We start from the raw sequence: 20,017 nt of genomic DNA, 5'->3' as shown, positions 1-20,017 counted from the left end.
AAGAACAAATAATCATGTCTCTTCTTAAATCTATTGAATAGCATTTCCATGTATATTCAAAACCTTTGTAGTCTCATCTTCGTATTATAATACATATGTCTTGGAATAGTTAATTAGCCTCGTGCTCAACTAGAATTACTTTAGACACCCGAAATCACCATCTTCCATTTCTTTTTCGCATGGATTTGGATCCCATCCGGTTCCAAATGGTGGGGATCCTACGGATCCTCACATCTTAGTTATTCATCGTGTTTATTAGGTCTTGAAGACATGTGTATTTCCTATTTCGGAGCAATGTTAAAGATAAGTTCCTAGCGATAGCAAATTAAGAAATACGATTATTGTTTGTTAATAGTTTTGCCTATAATAATTTGATGGCATAAAGCCCCTTTCACTTTTACAGCTAGAAATTACTATTTCCCGATAAAAGGAATTTTGTAAATAAACCTTAATCATTGGAATTCATATATTCGGTTGCCAAAAACAGTAACGTTTTGGTTCTTTAGAGGCTTTTGCCTGATGAACAACGTTTGACAGGCAAAGTTCCATCTATCGGGTAAAGTTTTCGCACCAAGGAAAAAACTTGGTGTGTAAATATAACAACCATTGTGCAACGAATAATACAAGTTTTGTTGAATTGTTTGTCGTGCAAGGGTATGTATGTTTTATAATTTAGGGTTTATGGTTCGTCGGGCAAAATCAAAATGTTTGTCGGACAAGGGTCAACTTCCTTTCCTTGACGAAATTATTTCGTCATGTAAATACAATTTGCTCGACGACTTTGTACTATTCATCGGTAAACTCTGCAGTGATGATATGTTTGTGCGACGAACATTGCTCGACAGAATTGTGCGTAATATAATTTCATCTTTCTAATGCTTCTTTGTTCGTAGCTTTACTTCTAGTAAAATTAACAAAAACGATGAAAATACAAAATCTCAATTGTCAAAATGATCACTTTTCGGAATTTTTTTCAATATATCGTAAATATTTGATTCATAATGTCGTCATATCTGATTGATATATGTCGTCATTGTTTGATTTTGATTATCTCAGCAATTAGAATTTGTAAAATCCTCTTTCAGTCAATTTTAGAGATGAAGCCAGAGATTTGCATGGATGGGGACATTGTTAAACAACAAAGTCACAAAATAAAAAGCTAAAGAAATTTCCTAAATAAAATACTTATATATTAGTCCATAAGATTTTTCATACAATATATTACAATATTCCTCGATGTGTTTTCATGTTTTGATAGCGTTGCATAACAATTTTATTACCAATACCATCACATATATCTCTATATAAAAATACCCATGTTATAATTCATTCATTGATCTCCCATCCAATTTATAAAAAAAAATTATGACCGAAAATACTCTTTCAACATTGGTAGTTGCAGCTGGAAATTTTAATGCTAATGTCACAAGCAAGTACATTTTTTGTGTGCCAAAAAAAAAACAGTGGGGGCATCTGCCTCCTCTGGTCCCAAGGTGACTCCGTCCATGGTCAATTTCCTAGTTGGTTGGGGACCCTTCTTGACCGAATTTCAGGAGGATTTCCAAAGAAACTTTGCAGGCTGGTATCTGAAATCACTTAAGCTCAACAGACCACATGTCTTGAACTCCCCATGATCATCATTGTTAATTCAAATTTTTTACATCAAAACTATATTGCGAAGAACTTGCCGAAGCGCTATTCTTTCAGAACCATAGATTTACCGGCAAAATATTTATTGACACAGTACTGGCCCACTGCAGCTTCTCCACGCGTTGCATTAATTTAATATCTGGCCTCAAAACTTGGAGACAGTACTGGACCTCTCCATAAATCATCTGTCCGGAGAAACCCCAGCGTGATTGGCGGTTGTTAATCTCTTGTCATTTTTAATGTATCATACAGTACTTTGCGGTTCAATTCGCCCGCCTCCGAGGTGAATTTGAAACTTTGCGGTGCACCGGTGATGGCATTGGTGCAGATATAAGAACAGCCAAGATTTGGACAATGGGAATCCAATTCCATGGTTTCATTTCTCTTTCGCACCTGGGCTCACCACAGGATTTTTCGGAGCTTATGGCTCTTTCATGTTTAAGATCCGCAGATTTACGCAGTTCCAATTCCTAGGCAATGTACAAAATCTCTAATTCAGTACTTCTTTAGGGCGAAGAAACTCAACAACCTGTGGTATAACTCCTTCCTATCCATGGGAGATTTTTCAGAGTTTTTGTATCTTTTCCAATAATCTTATTGTGATTTATTAACATGACATGCATCGGAGAAAGTTGAGATTTTTTTGTAAATTGGCAATATTTGTAGTAGTTTAAATACTTATAAGCACATGTAAAGTCAGCCTCTTCCATATGTGGCGAATTATCAAGTCTAACACTTGAATAACACAAATCAGGTGGCGCAGAGTACATGTAGCTGTTGGGCTTCACACGAGAGACAACTTGTCTGAATGCTATGAAAAAAGTTGAGGTTTCACTATAAAACCAACTGGTAATATAATGAGTAGTCTAATAACTGATACACACATACAATATCCCTTCTTTTCTCGATGTGGGATTCATACTCTCAACATGCATTCCAAAAATGCAGAAGACCTCGATCAAGATTCAAGATTTTAATAAACCTTTGAATTCAACCTCGATCAAGATTCTAAGATCAACATAGAAAAGAATCAATATGTGTGACTCTAGTCCTGAAGATAATGCCTCAATATTCTTGCTGGGAAACTTTCTTCTAGCTAATTATCACTAGTAGAAAAAACACTTTGAGTGACGTAGGTACCTTCGTCGTGCAAAGTCAAAAATCGTTGCCTAAGGGTTTGCGCGACGCAACCTTCATCGCGCAAAAACCGTCGCGCCAAGGCGGTGACAGTAGAGTTTGCACGACGAAGATACAACCTGCATTGTGCAAAGATGCTTTGCACGACGTATGGCCTACATCGAGCAAGGCCACTTTGTGCAACACAGAACCTACGTCGAGCAAAGAGTCCTTGTGCGACGCATGGCCTACGTCGAGCAAAGAGTCTTTGCGTGACGCAGGACCTACGTCGTGCAAAGTGGCCTTGCGCGACACAATACCTACGTCGAGCAAAGTGGCCTTGTGCGGCGTATGACCTACGTCGTGCAAAGTGGCCTTGCGCGACGCATGACCTACATCGAGCAAAGGATCTTTGCGTAACTCAGGGCCTACGTCGTGCAAAGTTTGCCTTGCGTGACGCGACCTACGTCGCGCAAACCCTTTTTTTTTTTTTTATGTTTTATTCAAAACTAATTTTTTTGATAAATATATTACAATTAAATTGTAAAGAATAATTAATTAACCAAGCAAAAGTATTTAATTATAAAATATATAAAAATGTACATACAAGATGTCCAAACAAAAAAGAAAAAACTACAAGTGAACTAGGTATAAAACATCAAGCTACTGAGTATCGGGAGGGTGAGGTGGCTCTGAGGTCGAAGGTGGATCAAGATGAGGTACTGGTAGCGAGACTTGTAGGCCGGCCGTCTGTATGGCTCGTACAAGGTCTCTCACCGTCTCAGTATAGGTTATCACCTCCTTGTTCTAGGCCCTCAGCTGCGCTTTCATCTGATCGTCCTGGGCCCTCATCTGCTCCCTCATCTGATCGCTTTGGGCCCTCATCTGCTCGCCCTGGGCCCTCATCTGCTCCCTCATATGCTCTTCCTGCATCGCAAGCTTACCCCTTAAGGTTGTCACTTCCTTCATCAATGCATCAACCTCTGCTGTGTTCGATCTGGAAGAAGAGGCACCCGTCTCACGAACCCGTGATTTCCCCATACCCCGAACAACTTGGCCATGACGACGACCAAGGTTCTGATCCAGGACTTCAGTCATGAACTGAAAACCTACATCCTCTGGTACCATGACGTCCTCGATCGAAGTCTCTGGGGGAAGCTGCGATGCTGCTTCTTGGAGAACAGCAGTGCTCTTTTCCACCATAGTATCCTGTAATAATGAAGAAAAAACATATAATGTTTAATAACAAAATATAAATAATATTTGAACAATTCATACATATAAGAATAATAATAATTACATATACTTACATAAAACTGCTCATCGGTTTCATTACCAAGGTGAACGTAAACATCCTTGAACATGTCGATATCTGGGAACTTAGAACCCTCCTGAAGAAAAAAAAAACATTAAGAAAATTTTATTAATCAATAATAATAAATAAATTGTATAAAATTTCAAAGTTAATATAGTTTTACCTAATGTCGTTCCTCAAGCCTATACGAAAAGGGCTTCAAACCAGAATGGTGGAGAAGTATCTTTGACTCCCGAGCTTTCTGGCCAGCAACAGATTTCTTCTGTTAAACACACAATATACATGTTAGTGCGACTATTGAAATAAATTAATAAAAAAAGCTTTAAAAAATAACTAAAACAATACTAAATTATTATTAAAATATTATGTACATACCACAAAATTTGGGTCCGTAAAATGCTTGCAGAGCCAATCCCAATCCTCTGGCCGATCCTTAAACTCGCTTAGAACATGTAAGCGAGCAATCTCCAGATTATCCCATTTCTTAAAATAATTGTGAAAATTGTTCTTCCAATGTTTGTACCAGATTGATAAGGTCCTCTCCAAGTAGGCCATGGCCTCGAGGGATATGTCATCAAGATCATAAATGAACTATGAATATGAAAAATAATAAAATAATAGTAAGAAATTTAATAATATTAAAGATAATATATTTTGGTTTTTAATATTTGTAAACAAAATTAAAAAAAATGATAAAAGCTAAAAATTAATATACTAACCGACAACTCGTGTCGCACCAGTTCCTTTGTGTCCTCGGGAATTTCTGCCCAAGACTCCCACTGAAAAGGACAATTGTCTCGAATAACAACACCACAGCTACTAGCGATGAAGCTATGCTGCTGTGAGGTAGCCGCTCCACGATGTCGCAGGTCATACACAATCTTGATCTTGGAGGCGGTCTGACGTATGTTTTGTTTCTACTTCAACATTCAATTAGGCCCCCTGGTGTTTTTTTTAGCTGGCCAAAAATACTTAAATGGTGAAAACCTTAGGCTTAAATTTGTACAAAAAATTTGACACAACCTCCCCTAATAGTATAGCATTTTCCAAAATCTTAAAATAATAAAATAACAGTAATTCACAAGTTGCAACACATTTTTACAATCCAGCATATTTTCACCATCATAAAAATAATAATTTTAAAATGAAAAAAAAAATGCAACGTAGTGAGAATTAGAAAAAAGGTACCTGGCTGGGAGGCCTCACCCTTGACTTTGGATGCCGAGGAAGTGTGATCAGAAGGCTCTGGCTCGTGGCGACGCCGGGGAGGCCACCATGCACTGAGCAGCTGAACCGACACTGATGACATCGATGAGATGGGCACCTGAGACGTTGTAGAAGTAGCCTCAGCAAGGGGTGTAGGCTCTTGAATCAATGGAGCACTCATGGGTGGAGCAGTAGATGCTGATAATGCGGGAGGCGCAATGGTCACACTCCAACGACGAGTGATCAACTGCGACATCTATACACTTTTTTGAACCATAAAAATATAACTTTAGCAACTAATCCTTTCTTGCATTTGAAACTAATCACCACTTGGACTAATAAAAGTGAATACATTCTTGCGCCATGAAGTAAAGACACAGGAAAACCAAATGTACAGAAACACATGTTGGACTTCATCACTTTGAAGTTCAAGTATGAGAGCTACATCAAGTCATCTAAATGGCGTTTAATCCAGAACTTATGAATGAAATTATTCAACTCTCTTCATACTTAATCATGTCCTACTTATGTGATACGTGTTGTATGAAACTAGTTTTAACGATTCAACCGTCAAAGTTGTTTGTATATGCTTCGAGATCGTGTACACCAAAAATCGCAAAAAACAAACATTCATTTATCAAGTAACGGGACAAACCTTTTCGATGGCAATAATCGAAAAAATCACGATTTAACAGTTATTGTAACTCCGATTTTGATGTTTTTTTTACAGCTCCACTCTTTAACCCTATATGAACACAATGAATTAATTTGATCGTCAATTTAAAACATTTACACAAGTGGATACCAAAGACGTCTGTGCTATACTTGTAGTGATATTGTGTGTTTGGGATGTTAATTAGACCATCTCCAATCAAAGGGAATTTGGTCAATATTAACCTTGAAATTGAACAAAATAATCTCCAGCCAAAGATCATTTACAAATGGGTGTATTTGGGGCTCGAATCAGCCTCTAGAAGGCCTAAAAAGTGCCACCCCCAAGCAATTAGGCATTTCTTTTTGAGCTTGTTAGTTATTGACATGGTGAAAAGGTACTTGGGCATACTAAAAAGGTACGTAATAAAAATATAGAGAGAGTAAGATTTAGCCAATAAGATTGAAGACGGAAAATTTAAAGATTTTGTGTTATATACTTTATGTTGAATATATTTTGTGTTTGAAAATTTAACAAATTAGTTTGTTATTATTCCTTAAAAAATTATATTTTTGAGGCCTATGTAGCCCTCCATAGTTGGAGATTGCCTTAATTAGTAGTGTATCCGATTCAAGTTTTCATTATTAGTAATACTGTTTGGTAATTTTTCTTGTGGATAAAACATTTGGTTGGTGTATATGCTCATGAAAAGAGTCAACTGCATTACACGTAATGAAATTAATAAAATTGAGAAAGATATGGCACAGATTGAAAGCCTAGGAGGCACAAAACCAAATAGAAAGTTCGGAGGGTAAAATGACAAGATCCAAAGTCCGTATGCCTTTTTTTCCCTAAATTTTAAAGAGCAAATGAATATCCAGTCATGTGTCTTAAGTTTGCAAACACACTTTCAATTGTGCCAATTTCAACCCCAAAACCAAACACCAAACCAGAATTATCACGCAAATTTCTGCCCTCTCCACCATTTTTCAGGGCAAATTAGTGACTCAAATGGGTCCTTAAGACAGGACCCCTCTGCATCTATATGTATACTACACTACACAAACCTCACATTCATTCAACCATGAGAGAGCATGGCCTATAGCTCATCACTCAGCTGGCCATTTCAGACCCCGATACAAAAAAAGGCACTAAAAAATTTATGTATTACACAAACGATGACAACATGTTTTGTGTTTAGCTTAAGTTGCCAAAACCGGAACTCTCTTGTTTCCCATGCACGCCTATCTAAGCCTATGATATCCGTTCCTGTAATGTTCGAGCGAGAAGCATAGCTGCCTTATAGCTTCTTTTTTTTCTTCTGATCCTTCCATGATCACAACTCTTTGCCTCTGAATCTCCTCTTTGAGTTCCTTTGCTCTTTCTGTCAGCTCCTCCACCTGTTTACGCTCCCCTTCAGCCCTGTTGAGCAGTTCTTGATGTTCCGTTTGCATATGCTGCAAGGTCTTGTTTATCTCATTGATCTGATCGTCTCTTGAACTCACCTTTGCCTGTAGTGTTGTGGCTTTGGTGCTGAGCTCATATCTTTCTGTTTTCATTGCATCAAGGGCCTTGTTTAAATTCTCCATTTGGTTGCTTCTCTCAAGGATGTCTGCCTTCAACTGTGCGATCTCGCCATTCAGTCTCTCCTCCATTTCTGCTTTTCCAGACTTCATCTGTCTGATTTCGTCTTCCAACAACCGAGCACGAGATTCCCAGTCTTTAATTTGCTCCTCTAAACGTGATCAAGATATTTCAGCCTTAACCTGTGCTTTCTCGGGGAAAATCTTCTCCTCGACATCAGACATTGCTATTTAGAGACATAAAATTCAATCCAACTTACAAAACATCAGATGAGAATAACATATCAAGTATGTGATGTAAAGACATAACTGGAAGGTTAAGAAGTAGCATTTTAAGTTCATCAGTATCTTCAGACTGCATAACAAGCAATCGATCATCACCATAAATCACTTGACGAACATATGTAAATTCAAACAAGATAGTAAAAGTTTTTTGAACACATTTCAAACAACCATTACACCCTGATAAACAAGAACTACAAACAAGACAGTAAAAGTTTCAAATATGTAAATTCAAATTCTTTCTTAAAAAATGTTCACTACAGGGAAGAAACACTACAATATTCTAGGAGAACAGTTAATACAATAAATTGGAGAAAACCATGGTTAAAGCATATTTCCCCACAAGGGCAACAACTACAAAATTGGTGGATAATATATGAGTTCTCAACATATTAATGTAGAGAAGTATCATCAGAAGATCCTACTATCTGTCAACATCATCTTGATCTTTGGTTCTATGAAAGTGAAATAGAATATGATTAAACTATAAACATGTACCTAATGAAGCTATGTCCGTGTACTTGTCACTGAAGGCATACACATCCACCCCTATTTGGAACTTGGTAAATTTCGCAGCCATCTGCTTGTAGAAAGGATCCTCTGGTAGTCTTACTGGATGCTATTTAGATCATCTCCACGCAACTTTAAGCAACCAACACCATAAGATGGCAGTGTATTTTGAAAAATTAACAATTTTCCCCCAAGGTTACTCTACAAAAGCACACGCGTGGACACAAGTTAATGCAAAGTAAATGAACAACCAGACTTTTGGAACTGCATAATGAAGTACTTAATAGTCAATTACTCAAGGAATACATAACTTAACACACTGCTTTTATAATTGGTGATAAATTTTATCCAAAGGTAAAATTAAAATTGCTATTTGTGAATAAGCTCACACTCCATAAGCATAAGCGAGGCTTTAAGAGCTGGACCAAAAGCAGACTCCACATTCACGTTGTCTTGAAACATAGACTCCACTACACACTTCTTGATTTAGATAGATTAACAAGAAGATCATTAGGCAATGGAACAAATACATCATCCAGATCTGAGACCACCATCATTTGAGGCTGAGTCAAAGATGAATGCACATAAAACTCACAGGATCTCAGCATAAATGTTGGTAGTCGGACAAAAAAAAAAGAAAATAACAAATTATGTTAACACTTAACAGTGATAACAGAAAACACATACCTTCATAGCATGATCGGATGGTTTGGGCCACAACCTGCAAAGAGGTCATCCATAAATTTCAATAATTCGGACATAGAGGTAAACAGACCTTTGGTAGTAGGTAATCAAAGATATAATAATGACAACTCAAATGAAAAGACATCACAACCTTCCATGAGACTAACATAAAACATAAAACTTACATGATATCTTTATCTTTATAGAATGGAGACGATCAGACGATTTGTTGGGAATATTAATGTGGGTAGATGAGAAGCAGTGTTAAACCCCCAGCCTCCTGCTTTTGCCTTTACAAGTTTATATTAATCCTCATCTGAACTACAATAATAACTCTCGCTATCCTCACTACTATCATTTCCGGATTCCCAGTCGTCCTCATCTTCATTTGCCTCTTCTGGTGCATTGTATTGAGGCAAATCACCAAGGTCAATTGATATTTCGAATTCGGGTACTCCAGGTATGTCAAACGGTTCTTGGACAATATTAGTATCTCAGAGTGTTTCTTCACCAATTTCTATCGAAGATGATAACTGTTGGTCAGCGATGTCGTCGTTGTCATCATGATCTAGTTCCGGAATATCATATAGCCCTCTTCGCTCAATCTTCTGAACAACTTTCCAACCATTGCCGGCTTTAGGGTCATCTAGATAGAATATTTGTTTCGCCATAGTTGCTAAAATGTATGGGTCTTCATCGTACCAATGTGTCGTAGTGTTTACTGATAGTAAACCATGATCTCGCTTAACACTCGTTCAGTTATGTGGGTTTGTGTCAAACCAAAGGCACTTAAACAGTGTCACTTGACACCTATCTTTGTAAAGCAATTGTACTACACTAGTTAGTTTGCCATAAAAATCAATGTCTTCACTGTCGCCTACACCCGGGACATGAACACCACTATTTTGAGTAGACGACTTGTCATCACGTGTTGCCCCCAAGAACTTGATCCCGTTTACATGACAACTCGAGAACAATTCAACGTGAAGCGGTCCTCTAGCCAAGTTAATCGTAAGAGGGTGAATTCAATTCCTTCAATTTGTTCATCTAATATGACATATACAAAAAGTTAACATATTAGTGTAACCAAATTTAAAGAAAGGCATGAACAAGTTGGAAAATATGCTCTATTCAAACCACATACAACTTACATGTGCGTGAAACCACGAAAGAAACAAGTCACGGTGCTTCTTGGCATATAAATGTGAAGGATGTTCCCGCTTCATCAATTGTTCATGCTCTTCAAGGCATGGCAAAGCATTGTCACAATTGTTGAGTATGAACCAATGCGCTACCTCCATGTCATTTTTGGTAAACGATTCGCCATTTACAGGATCGCCAAATGGTTGTGCAATTTGGGCAAAAACAGACAGTTTCTCTTTTTTGACACCACCGTCATTATTGCGTTGAGAACGATTGAAAGTTGTCTCAACATCTTCAAGATACATTGCACAAAAAGTAAGTGACTCATATGCAACCCATGCCTCCACCAGTGATCATTCAGGCTTTGCCCTGTTTCGAACACACTTTTTCAACTCACCAAGATATCTGCACAAATAAAAGGTATGCAACAAATTATTCAAAGCGTTCGCTGATCATGAATCTGTTATATATATAGACGCTTAATTAAGTACCTTTCTATTAGATACATCCATCGACAGTTCACTGGTCCGGCAAGCAATGCCTCATCTGGCAAGTGAATCATCACGTGAATCATACTTGTAAAGAAAGCTGGGGGAAATATTTGTTCGAACTTGCATAAGACATTCACAATGTCGTTCTGCAATTGTTTAACATCCGATTTCCGCAAACACCTTGCAGTCAACTGCGAAAAAAATCTCGACAACAATACGATTGGTTTCACCACATCAAGAGGCAATAAGTGTCGAATATCAACCAGAAGAAGGCGTTAGAGTATCACATGACAGTCATGACTCTTCATGTTTGAAAATTTACACCCCCTTCACGTTCACGCAATGCGAGATATTGGAAGCATACCCATCTGGAAACTTTACAGAAGAAATAAAGTTGAAAAACTCTTTCTTCCTATTCGGCTTAACTGTAAAAAATGGATGGCTTTTCTTCAATGTACCATCGACTCTCTTCATCCACAAGGATGATTTAAAGCCCATTCGTTCCAAATCGAGGCGGGCTTCGATCATGTCCTTCTTTTTTCCTTCAATGTCTAGAATTGTCCCGACCAAAGTATCAAACACATTTTTCTCAATATGCATAACATCGAGGTTGTGTCTCAATTTTAACTTTGACCAGTACGGGAGCTCAAATAACATACTTTTGTGCATCCAGTTCAGATGTGTAGTTGGTCTGGGCTTACTGACCCCTTTGCCGAAATGACCGAATTCCAATCGATTTAACTGATCCAAAATCTCATCTCCAGACCATTCTCTTGGTCTTGGCTGAGTATCTTTTGTGCCATGGAAGGCTTTATCATTATGACGCCACTCATTATCCCAAGGGAGCCATCTACGATGACCAAGATAACAAACTTTTCTCGCATGCCAGGACGATGTTACGTTCTCCTTGCATATTGGACATGCCAAATAACCCTTAGTCATCCACCCATAAACCATTGCATACGCGGGAAAATCTTTTACTGTCCACATCACTGCCGCTCGCATGGTGAACATCTGCCCAGTATACTTATCGTACGTACGAACACCGTTTTCCCATAAATCTTTTAGCTCATCAACCAATGGCCGCAAATAAACATCAATGGACTTTCCTGGATCTTCGGTAATTAATAGAGTCAACATCATGTATTCTTTTTTCATGCACTTCCAAGGCGGCAGATTATAAGGAAAAACAATGACCGGCCAAGTGCTGTGGATTTGGTTTAAAACCCCGAACGGATTAAATCCGTCGGTGGCAAGTCCCAATCTGACGTTGCGCGGGTCAGCTGCAAAATTAGGGTACATTCGATCAAATTCTTTCCATGCCTCTCCATCTGCAGGATGCCTCATAACATCGTCATTTACCCGTCCTTCTTTATGCCATCTCATGTCGGTTGCGGTATGCATCGACATGTACAATTGCTGCAACCTAGGCTTCAATGGAAGATAACGCATTACTTTTTGTGGAATCTTGGTCTTTCTATTCTGTGATGTCACTTTAAACCTCGACTCACTGCAGACAGGGCATTTATCCAACTGTTTGTTCTCTTTATAGAACAATATACAATTATTTACACATGCGTGAATTTTTTCATACCCCAATCCGAGACCCTTCAACACTTTTTGGGCACTTTTATGATCTTCAGGTAAACAATTCTCCTTTGGGAGCATCCTCTTGATAACTCCCAAAAAGTAATCAAAGCACTTGTTTGACAAACGAAACTTGATCTTACCATGCATAAACTCCACAATTGCTGTGAGCACCGAAAAGTTATCGCAACCCAGATATAATTCTTGCTTCGCATTTTTCAATAGTTTTTCATAGTTTTTGAATGCCTCATTGTCCATGGTTGGACGACTGTCATCTCCCCCTTCCTGATTGGTGTTGCTCGAGGCGTATGGATAAACGTCATTTAGAATATTCATAACTTGTTCACTAGGATCCACATTAGATTCAACAGTTTCCACTCGTGTCACGTATGAAGACAAAGCTTGGTCTAATCGTTCTCCATGATAATACCAAGTAGTATAGGTCTCCATCATCCCATTTCTTATTAAATGAAATCGAACATTTTCGAATGTCTCCCACATTGAGTTGTTACACCTCCTACATGGACATCGGATATGAGTTGAAGCTAGGTTGTGTCTAGTGGCGAATTTAATGAACTCATCTATTCCATCCAAGTACTGAATAACACATCTATTATGATTATGTATCCACTGTCTGTCCATTTTGTCTGCAATCCCAATAAAAGTACAAGAGTTACAACAACTTTAACTATTATTTTGTCACCTTATTCCTCCAGTAAGGGCCCTATCCCATTCAGGAATGCACAGTTATGTGCCGTAATTTACGATTCCAATGGATTAAATTTTGACGTGGGCTAATTTCGGCAGCATCTCCTTACAGTTCTTCAAGTGCACGCTGTAGATACATAATATCCACCGTGTACTCGAAGAACATCAAGAAATGTTACCAAAATTTCCACTATCGAAAGTTAATCCGTGAACTGCAAACTACAACACATAACTTTGCATTCCCAAACTGTCCAAAAAATGGGACAATTCAAGAATTAATTGGACCGTAGTCATGCTTTCGCATCCATACATGAAATCCAACTAATTCTCAAATGGGAAACTAAGCTTTTCTTGAAAAAAGTGTACGAAGTTAAGTAGTAATAACTTCGTACAACACAAAACAATTTTGTAGGTGATGTACAAAAATATGTGCATACAAATAAACTAAATCACGATAATTACTAAAACTAAATAAAATAGATAAAATTAATTTAGTGAAGAAAATAAAGTGATTTATGTACACTGTGACATCTCAAATGTAGTCAAATTTCTCTTAGACTTCATTTAATATAAAGTGATTTATGCACCCTTTATTTCACTTTACGCATCTACCTCTTAATTTAGTCCTTAGTTCTCCTTTATTTTGTTTAATCCAATAACTAAATAAAAAATATATGGGGAAAATTATTTTTCCCTCGCTTCACGGCTTCTGGTAAACTCTTATATAAGATACAGTAGCCATGCCTCTGTCATCACCAATCAGAGTAAATAATGATAGTGAAAAAGTTGATTACAAAAGGAAGTAACAAGTGAAAAGAAAGAACTAATAATTTAAGAGAAGGTTTTGAGGGAGAGATAGAGAGAGGTTTAAGGAATTTCTGTCTTTAACATGATGTGGCATGCCTTTGCAAAAGCCAAAAGGTCCAAGTTCTTTGTTTCATAAAAAGATTCAAATCAAGTTGAAAAACTTATTTACAACAGAAAATTTGGATGGTTTCCTTTCTCCACCAAAAATAAAAAATTTATAATATGAAGGTTACATACTAGAACCTGGTCCCCTTTTACTTGCAGACAATTTACTTTTCAACTAGATGAAGAGCTTGTATGAATTTTGTCGTCTTAGTTGCTTTCACTACCTAATCTTGTCAATTTATAGGATTTGTGATTTTGCATGTCTTCGTTGATATGAAGTATATATGTGGTTCTAATGAAAAGATGGGTCGTGTGTATGCAGTTGCTAATTTGAAAACCATGTATAACTGGACACATATATGAACGTATACATAAATTAACAAATTGGAAATGGAAGTTTAAAAGATGAGTTAGTGTTTATATGTATCTCAACTCTCAATCATGAGGAAGTAGAACTATGTGCCTTATGGTTGCGTAGTATTTTGAACAACGTACTGCTCTATATTTGAGACTACTTTAGACCAGAGCACCAAATAATAATTATGCTCAGGAATGGGAAAATGATGAATGTGTGTTTGACCTCTTTTATGACACCAGAATTGCAGAAGAATTACAGTACCAATAATCATCCAGTAAATGGTTTACCTCCAGAGTTCGAATCTTTGCTGCCACTTCAAAGTAGCATTAGAAAAAACTGCTTGTAACAATTAGCCACTAAATGGCCTTCTCTCCACACTGCCCTGAAAATGACATGTGCAAGACATTTGTGTAAAATTTAATTGTTCTTATGTACTGCAGAAACATGACATTATCAAAAAAATATTAGACTTCCATGGAAATGTGATAGAATCAAGGCCATATGTTATTGGTGCACCCAAGGTGTTTGAACTACCATACGTCTCGGGTTTGAAATTAATAATCATATGCCAGTTGTTATGATTGTATTGATCAAGTTCGTTGTAAAGTCGGGTTGCTGTACAACATATTGTATGACTCATTGACCCTTATCATGTAATAAGCAATACAATTGAAATCCCCATTCTCTCTCTTGTCCCGCTCATCTCTTTCTTCTTCCTTCACCTACTGTTAATACAAACTCCCCCCTCCCCTAAATTATTGTAATAGTTTCGTACCCTCCCCTCCTCTTAATAATAATTGAAAAAGGGTTGAACATGCATGGATAAGGGCGTTTAGAGGGCTTAATTGTCTGTGATTTCCATGGAGAGCTAGTTTCCTATGTTTGTAGAAATATTTCCTTTGTTTTATTAATTGTCACTTAATCATGGTATTTCGAAAAGCTAACCGAAGTACAAATATGGTTTACAATTGAGTATTATATGATTAGTTAGAAAATTTTCTAATTTATTCAGTTTATAATTGGCCATAAATAAATAGGAGTTTATAATGTGCGTAGAAATCACTTTCCAAAAATATAACGTATGCATAAGATTCTTGTAGCGCCTTTGGTTGCTAGAGGACAATATTTGCGTATGGTAGTTCAAACACCTTGGGTGCACCAATAACATATGGCCTTGATTCTATCACATTTCCATGGGAGTCTAATATTTTTTTTTGATAATGTCATGTTTCTGCAGTACATAAGAACAATTAAATTTTACACAAGTGTCTTGCACATGTCATTTTTTTCAGCATTTTTATTTAATATAAGAACACAATATTTGTATTAAGTTCATAGTTTTTATATCCATCAAATGAATGTCTATCTCATATACTATGACTACTTTTTGGTAGATAATTTCCTTAATTTTTCGTATTAACAGCATGGAAAGGATCCTAGAAATACTCATATGCTAAGAGCACTAGTAGAAACAAGGTTAGTAACACAATATTTTTCAAAGCACATTTACTAGTTAAAGTATTGTTGGAACTACCTGGTGTATAGAGAAAAAGAAAATCAACAAGATAGTTATCTCCCTTGATTTTACAATTTCAATTTCGTAAATGAATCACATGAAGGATCTACATATTATTAATTCAGTTTACATCATGTTTAAGAGCAAGGGAAGGATTGCAATCGAAAAAAGACAAAGAATTAATATCAATTCAAACCTGATCTGGTAGACGATTTTGAAGAGAGATGGAAGATGGAGGTAGCTGCTGCAACTGAGTTTGCAGTTTCTGCCTTCCAAACTAATCAAATGAAATAAAAAAACTCGTTGACTTTGCGCGACGTAGGTCCTCATGCGTCGCGCAAAGCTGCTTTGTGCGAGGCATGAGGACCTACGTCGCGCAAAGTCAACGAAAAAAGCGGTAAATCCTTTTTGGTTTGGCGCCAAAAGTTTGGCGACGAATGACGGCGTTGCGCAAAGGCGTTTTGCGCAACTCTTCCTTCGCCGCGCAAAGTGCGTTTGCGCGACATTTTGTGTTATACGTCGCGCAAACGGACTTTGCGCTACAAAATTTTCTCCGTCATGCAAGATGCCGTCGCGCAAACATGTTTTTCCACTAGTGTATTGTGGCTTGGCTTTTAAAGTCAAGAAAAAGACTTACATATTGTGAAACAAATCAACATGGTAGGCCATCTAAGTTTTAGTACTATTGCATTTAACAGTAATTGCTTTTTGTTTAAGTAAATAAATTCATTGAAAAATCAAAAGTGCGCAATTACGAATGCTAAATGAAATAGTTGTTGATATGATTTTACAACGAATTCTAATATGAATCGACTAATCCAGTTGAAAAGGTTGTTGTCATCTGATAGTTAAATTTTCTAAGTTCTCTTCTTAATTTGGAAAACTTTTTTCTTACTTGTCTAATAATTATTTCAATTTTCAAAAAAGTTAAATAAACAAAGCAAGTTGAAGGAAATTGACAATCGCATGCAAATTTAGCTATTTGCATACTCCTGTTTAATTATAGTCATGGATTCTATTTGGTTTATTCAATATAATAGCTAGAAATAGCCACTTATTAATACAATCTAGTGGTATAAATATTGTGATTCAAATTAGCCTTTGGTGAGAATCGAACCTAAAACGTTTTACTTACAAGTGAAGAGAAATACTACTAAACCGTAGTACTAAGTGACAATTCACCTCCCATTTTGAAAACTCAAAAAAATTTGCTGTCAATTTTCCTTTTTAGAAAACTAAAAACAGTTACCAAATATATATTAAGTTTCATTTTTAATAAAAATGAAAACTAAAACTGAAAACGAAATTAACAGAGACAGAGCCGCAAAGAAAACCTGAAATTTTATTAACAAAAATTTCGCTCTTCTCTTAACCTAAAACAAAAACCTGAAATTTTAATCAACTTGAAATTCGATGAATTTTGATTTATGCAGAAACAAACAGAGAGCGAGCCGCAAAGAAAAGCAGAGTCGTCCTTTCTAATTGTTTTGTTTCCTTTAAATCAACGAAAGCTACAGTCAAACCAAAGACTAAGAGATTAAAGAATCTTTCAACGACTTTGAAGCCATGCGGAAAATGTGTATCTACTCTGCAAATTCAGACATATATGCATACCTATCTACGCGTGTAGAAGAAAACCTGTGAGTAATCTGAACCTGAGATGGATCATCCATTCTCTCATGGCTTCCTTCTCATCCTCTTGTTTTCTTCCATTTTATTCACAATACATGCATGTGATCTAACCGAACGCAGCGCCCTCAAGTCCTTCGCGAGCGCTCTGTCTTCCCCGGCATTGAATTGGACTGCTTCAGTTGATTGTTGCCAGTGGGAAGGCATCACATGTAATCAGAACGGTTGGATCATCCAATTGCGGTTGCCATCCAAGGGCCACACAGGAGGCACTTTTTCTTCATCACTTGGAAACCTTAAGCTTCTTTCACACCTCAATCTCTCCCACAATCTGCTTTCCGGCTCTCTTGAAGCCGGGATGTTCTCATCCTTGAATCGCCTTGAGATTCTTGATTTGAGCTATAACCTTTTCTCCGGAGAAATACCATTGTCTTTATCATCAAGTTACATCCAAATAGTTGATTTTTCGAGCAATCAATTCAACGGAACAATTCCATCTTCATTCCTCCAGCATGCCTGGAATTTAAGCAGTTTGAATCTCAGCAATAATCATTTTACAGGCCAAATACCTTCCTCTATCTGTCTTCGTTCCTCCTCTCTTAGAGTCTTGGATTTCTACCACAACAATTTCAGTGGCCCAATTCCTCCCGGACTTGGAAACTGTTCCGAGTTGGAGGTCTTCCGTGCTGGCCACAATACTCTCTCAGGGTCCCTTCCTGCTGATATCTACAATGCTCAGGCACTTCAAGAAATTTCATTATCTACCAATGGGCTTGTCGGACCGATCAGTGAGAATGTTGGGAAGCTCTCCAAATTAAAGCTCATGCGCCTTCATTACAACAGTCTCCAAGGTCATCTGCCCCCATCTTTGATGAATTGCACAAACCTTGTTGAAATAAATCTGGGATTCAACTTTTTTAGTGGGAATATCTCTGTGCTCGATTTCTCTAGACTTACTCAACTTAGTAAACTAGATTGTATAAGTAATAATCTCACTGGTACCTTGCCAATAAGCCTCTACTCATGCAAATCCCTCAAAGCACTTCGACTGGCTACAAATGATTTCGAGGGGCAAATCCAACCTGAGATTCTTCAATTGAAAAACTTGACCTTCCTCTCGCTTTCTCGTAACAGACTCACCAATGTCACGGGGGCAATGAAGATACTCACGGGTTTCAAAAGTCTCAAGGTGCTCCTTCTTTCAAAAAATTTTAAAGGTGAAGAAATGCCAGACGGGGATATAACTGTCGATTCTGGGTTACAAAATCTGTGTGTTTTCAGTTTACTTATGTGTCATATGACAGGGCACATACCTGCATGGATTTCAAAGCTTGGGAAAGTGGAAGTCCTGGATTTGTCTTTTAACAGACTCACTGGCACAATACCTGGTTGGCTGGGGACTCTTCCACATCTTTTCTATTTGTTGTTGAATGACAACTTGATTTCGGGTGAATTTCCAAAGGAGCTTTGCAGATTACAAGCATTAGTATCGCAAAAGGCTGAGAATGAAACAGGCCATTGTTCTCTTGAGTTGCCCGTCTACTTTCAACGCGGTAATAATGCAACTGTGCTGTCTTCACAGTACAAGTATCTGTCCAACATGCCAAGAGTAATCTCCCTCAGGAACAACAGTTTAGGCGGCAGCATACCCTTTGAGATTGGCCAATTGCAATTTCTTCAACAACTGGATCTAAGCATCAACCACCTCTCCGGCAACATTCCAGACCAAATAGCCAACCTCCCAAAGTTGGAGAGATTAGAACTCAACAGTAACCGTCTGTCAGGCGAAATCCCATCAGCACTATCAAATCTCCATTTCTTGTCTACATTTACTGTTGCATACAATAATCTTGAAGGACAAATACCAGCCGGCACTCAGCTCCAAGGCTTCAGTGTCTCTGCATTCGAAGGGAATCCGAAACTTTGCGGTGCCCCACTTTCAAACCAGTGCTTGCCAAGTAATGGCAATGATGCAGATAAGAATGAGAACAACCAGGATTTGGACGATGATGAGGATCAAAGTCTATGGTTTGGGTTATCCGTTGTGCTTGGTTTCTTTGTAGGGTTATTGGGATTCTGTTGCCCTTTGCTTCTCAAGAGAACGTGGAGATATGCATACTTCCAACTCCTTGACAATATTCAATTCATGCTCTATCTGAAGTGGAGAAGGCTTAGAAGAAGGTAGAGTTCTAGAATCTAGACTCTGTTCATTTTCCTTTTTTCGATTTGTTTACAATTCCTAATTCTTGCTTTTCTTCTTAACAGGAAAGCCCAAGGCCGAGTCCAAGTCCAAGTCCCAAATCCGAAGGACGAAGTTGAAAGTAGCGAACCGGATGGTGAAACCGAGAGTACAAATCGGTCAGAATATGCAAACAACAGTAACTCTTTCATGGTCCCTGACAACTTCCAAACCACCTCTCTCGTCAATGTTCCAGTTAATGCTCGCTGCCCAGAAGATGAAGAAATATTAATGTGTACGGATTGAACCAGGAATTCTCTAGTGCAAAATATCTATGTAAGAGGAGGATGTTCATTCCCTAATCGGATTGTAAGTTGAATAGCTCTTTTATTTATTCTCTCTTTGTTTAGACCAAAATTATGGACTAAACTATCAATCATCAGCTGAAATCACGATGGAAGTTTGATAACATAATATATTAGACAATTTTACACGT

The 20,017-nt window shown here is 37.6% G+C and overlaps 2 protein-coding genes across 3 annotated transcripts; one reads left to right on the top strand and one right to left on the bottom strand.

Annotated features, from left to right (window-relative positions):
• Positions 1 to 10,003: 10,003 nt before the first annotated feature.
• On the bottom strand, positions 10,004 to 12,669 carry LOC108866272. Its single transcript, XM_048569958.1, has 6 exons — positions 11,292 to 12,669; positions 10,966 to 11,183; positions 10,633 to 10,823; positions 10,539 to 10,546; positions 10,150 to 10,433; positions 10,004 to 10,045 (listed from the first exon to the last, which is right to left on the bottom strand). The coding sequence occupies exons 1-6, from the start codon at positions 12,667 to 12,669 to the stop codon at positions 10,004 to 10,006; spliced, it is 2,121 nt and encodes a 706-aa protein (XP_048425915.1).
• Positions 12,670 to 17,351: 4,682 nt separating this feature from the next.
• Positions 17,352 to 19,915, top strand: LOC103954059 (receptor-like protein 2). 2 transcript variants are annotated; one of them, XM_048570103.1, is made up of 3 exons: positions 17,352 to 18,559; positions 18,647 to 19,523; positions 19,608 to 19,915. In XM_048570103.1, exons 1-3 carry the CDS (start codon positions 17,374 to 17,376, stop codon positions 19,825 to 19,827), a joined length of 2,283 nt encoding a protein of 760 aa, XP_048426060.1. In that variant the 5' UTR covers positions 17,352 to 17,373; the 3' UTR covers positions 19,828 to 19,915. The 2 variants fall into 2 exon arrangements, with proteins under 2 accessions (XP_048426060.1, XP_048426059.1); XM_048570102.1 differs by having other exon boundaries at positions 17,352 to 19,523.
• Positions 19,916 to 20,017: the final 102 nt, after the last annotated feature.

This window comes from the organism of the source record quoted next, unplaced genomic scaffold (genome assembly GCF_019419815.1).
Source record: "Pyrus x bretschneideri cultivar Hongxiangsu unplaced genomic scaffold, Pyrus_bretschneideri_v1 Contig51, whole genome shotgun sequence".
NCBI lineage: Eukaryota > Viridiplantae > Streptophyta > Magnoliopsida > Rosales > Rosaceae > Pyrus > Pyrus x bretschneideri.
This window is presented reverse-complemented; position numbering and strand designations above follow the sequence as displayed.

Bases quoted from the DNA above. Each gene is read 5' to 3' on its own strand.
- LOC103954059 (XM_048570102.1), top strand. From the start codon at position 17,374: ATGGATCATCCATTCTCTCATGGCTTCCTTCTCATCCTCTTGTTTTCT. The intron at 19,524-19,607 runs GTAGAGTTCTAG...TCTTCTTAACAG, and splicing joins TGGAGAAGGCTTAGAAGAAG to GAAAGCCCAAGGCCGAGTCC.
- LOC108866272 (XM_048569958.1), bottom strand. From the start codon at position 12,669: ATGGAGACCTATACTACTTGGTATTATCATGGAGAACGATTAGACCAA. The intron at 11,184-11,291 runs GTATGTTATTTG...GGACAATTCTAG, and splicing joins TCTGAACTGGATGCACAAAA to ACATTGAAGGAAAAAAGAAG. The intron at 10,046-10,149 runs GTAAGTTGTATG...ATGTCATATTAG, and splicing joins TTTCGTGGTTTCACGCACAT to ATGAACAAATTGAAGGAATT.